At 37.1% G+C, this 3,232-nt stretch overlaps 1 protein-coding gene across 1 annotated transcript; it reads left to right on the plus strand.

The window, feature by feature from the left end:
- The first annotated feature begins 711 nt into the window (after window positions 1-711).
- LOC105120971 (beta-amyrin 28-oxidase-like) lies at window positions 712-2,961 on the plus strand. Its single transcript, XM_011019422.1, has 3 exons — window positions 712-1,661; window positions 1,992-2,179; window positions 2,536-2,961. The coding sequence occupies exons 1-3, from the start codon at window positions 713-715 to the stop codon at window positions 2,833-2,835; spliced, it is 1,437 nt and encodes a 478-aa protein (XP_011017724.1). The 5' UTR covers window position 712; the 3' UTR covers window positions 2,836-2,961.
- The last annotated feature ends 271 nt before the right edge of the window (window positions 2,962-3,232 follow it).

Genomic DNA, 3,232 nt, shown 5'->3' on the forward strand with positions numbered 1-3,232 from the left:
AATAAATATCACGCTGTAAAAAGAAATAAATAGAAGGCAGCTCGCGGACTGTTCTATAAGGAAAAGAGAGTAAAGAAAAAGGGGACAGATATCCATCAGAACCGCACAATCTATCATCTCTCCTCTACCACCACACGTTGGTGCTTTGTTCCATTAGCCATTCACAGACCCGAGAACCAGATTTCTCATTGGCCTTATATTTTAAATATTTTTTATTTATAAATATATTAAAATAATATATCTTTTATTCTTTAAATTTATTTTTGATATTATATCAAAAATATGATTTATTATTTTAAATTAATTTAAAATAAAAAAATTAAATTTTAATAAAAAATATAGATTAAAACTCGATACCAAATTAAAGTTGGCTAAACAAATCTGTAAATACAATATTTATTTTTCCCATAAAGTTTCCACCCCTTGAGCCAAGGGCCTTGATCTACCAACCAGTCTTTCTGCTATTTTATTCGTTCAACATGATTCTCTTCTCTGCATACCGCAAATATATATCCTCTAGCACACGCGCACAATTCCGGTTGCTGAGGCTGGATCAATTACTTCATCAGGATCCACCTCTAAAGTCGGTTCGCCCAAAGCAGTGCAGGAGGTGTGGTTCATTTCATACATTTCTCCTCTCCTTACTGCTTCCTTCATTCTGTGGTTTCGAGTTCCCTTTGCCATTCTTCTCCGAAGTTGGCTATTGTAAACAATGCAAAACTTTTACCTCAACCTCCTCTTTGCTTTCTCCTTCATAACCTTCTCCATTTCCATTATCGTTCACAAACATAGATCAAAATTCAAGCACTCTAACCTTCCTCCTGGCAGTTCAGGCCTCCCTTATATTGGGGAGACCCTTGAGGTCTTGTCGACAGGATGGAAAGGCCATCCTCAAAAGTTTTTCCTTGACCGTATAGATAAATATGAATCACAAGTATTCAAAACAAATCTTTTCTGTCAAACTGCAGTAGTCTTATGTGGTGCTTCAGGTAACAAGTTCATGTTTTCCAAAGAGAACAAGGTTCTTAAAGCCTGGTATCCTGACTTCGTGTGCAAAATATTTCCCTCTTCAGCTCAGAGGTCACCCATTGAACAAGTTGATCGACTGCGCACTTTGCTCCCTGAATTTTTGAGACCTGAAGCCTTGAAGAGATACGTTGGTATCTTCGATACGGTTGCCGGAAGACACTTTGAATCAGAATGGGAAAATAAAGAAGTGGTTGTGTTCCCTTTGGCAAAGAGCCTTACATTTGGGTTAGCTTGTCGCTTGTTTCTTAGCATTGAAGACCCCGACCACATTGCAAAACTTGCTAGCCCATTTAACCTTGTAGTTTCCGGTATTTTTTCTATCCCTATTGATTTACCTGGAACTCCACTCAACCGTGCCATCACGGCCTCAAACTTTATTAGAACAGAGCTTTTTGCGATTATTAAGCAAAGAAAAAAAGATCTAGCAGAGGGAAAGGCAGCACGCAAGCAAGATATATTGTCACACATGCTGTTGGCATGCGATGACAAGGGAGCATTTATGAGTGAGCTAAGCATTGCTGACACAATTCTTGCACTATTAGCCAGTGCACATGAGAGCACCAGTGCGGCTTGTGCATTCATTGTCAAGTATCTTGCTGAGTTACCTCATATTTATGAGGGAGTTTACAAAGGTACGTGTTGTTCATAACTCCATACTCTACCGTACAAATATCTTTATATAGAAATCTCTAACCAACAATTGAGTTACATATAATTTTGTTTATAATTGTATTAGTAGGTGAAAATAATAATATAAAATCATCCATCAAGTTTCTCTTAGCTTAATATTCTATGTTGAGATCTTATTTGATCATCTAACAATTTAATTTTTTAAAATAATATGATTCCCCCCCCCCCTCACAGTAGAGTCCTTTTGATTAAATATTGATGGGCTTTCATTGATTGATGTATAATGGTGAGCAAAATAGCGTTTGACTGTTTTTTCTTTCTCTTGTCAATAGAGCAAATGGAGATATCTGAAACCAAAGCTCCTGGCGACGAGTTGTTAAACTGGAATGACATTCAAAAGATGAAATATTCTAGGAAAGTAATTCGTGAAGTGTTGAGACTTTGTCCAACCTTTCCTAATGTTAGAGAAGCCATCCACGACTTCGATTTCAATTGTTTCTTAATTCCGAAGGGTTGGAAGGTAAGTTTCTTTCTAACTATTGTTTGTGTGTTCTCTTTCCTTTTCTCCATGCCTTATCGTTTTCCAAGTTTATCATCAACAAAAACTCAAAAACGAATTTAAAATTAAGAATGGGTCGTTAGTTTTTTAAAAGATAATGTAGTTAGTTGATGCTGGAAGACTCTATACTATAATTATTGGGTATTGATTGGTCCAAGGATCTAGCAACATCAAAATTTGACCGTCAGAACTAGCCACTACAAAGTTTGACAGTCAGAGTCAGAGGCTCATTATTACGCTGACAAGTCTGCTGATGATGCCGACATTCGACAGTCACAATCATTCATCACAATTTTTCTTTGTGGGCATGCATGCAGGTGTATTGGAATGCAAACTCGACGCATAGAAATCCAGAATACTTCCCAGAACCCGAAAGATTCGATCCTTCCAGATTTGAAGGGAACGGACCAGCTCCTTACACATTTGTTCCATTTGGTGGAGGACCCATGATGTGCCCTGGACATCAGTTTGCTCGAATAGAAATGCTTGTTTTCATTCACAATCTGGTGAAAAGGTTCAAGTTTGATAAATTTGTTGCAGAAGAGAAGATAGTGTTTAATCCGATGCCAATACCTGAAAAGGGAGTTCCCATTCGCCTCTTTCCTCACAGGCCTTAGGGAACCAGATTCCTCTCCCCGCGTTATCTGCACTTTCAAGCAAAGGGAAAAACAAATGTCAACAAATTGACAAGATCGAGAAATCATAACCAACGATTTGTGTTCTGCTACTGTGTCTTGAATCAACATGTTTATCTATCTTGTTGTTCCTGTGCCTTGTTAAATTACTTTTAATCGTTTGTAATATCTTTATGAGATTCTTGATATGTTTTTCCATCATTTTATTTTGTGTAATTCCTGCTACTTAGCGAATTAGATATGGTAGAAAGTAACCATATAGGACTTAAAAGGAGTAGTTTATAGGGAAGTGTAGATTTTGGTGTGATACTATTATATATTTGACTATAAGTAGCCACTGAGATTCACTTTTAGGATTGTCCACTACAAAATATCGTAG

The sequence above is a fragment of the Populus euphratica genome, unplaced genomic scaffold (assembly GCF_000495115.2).
Source record: "Populus euphratica unplaced genomic scaffold, PopEup_1.0 scaffold31.1, whole genome shotgun sequence".
NCBI classification, from domain to species: domain Eukaryota; kingdom Viridiplantae; phylum Streptophyta; class Magnoliopsida; order Malpighiales; family Salicaceae; genus Populus; species Populus euphratica.

Excerpts from the sequence above, each read along its gene's own strand:
- LOC105120971 (XM_011019422.1), top strand. The coding sequence starts at position 713 with ATGCAAAACTTTTACCTCAACCTCCTCTTTGCTTTCTCCTTCATAACC. Across the intron at positions 1,662-1,991 it reads TTATGAGGGAGTTTACAAAG|AGCAAATGGAGATATCTGAA; the intron begins GTACGTGTTGTT and ends TCTTGTCAATAG. Across the intron at positions 2,180-2,535 it reads TAATTCCGAAGGGTTGGAAG|GTGTATTGGAATGCAAACTC; the intron begins GTAAGTTTCTTT and ends GCATGCATGCAG.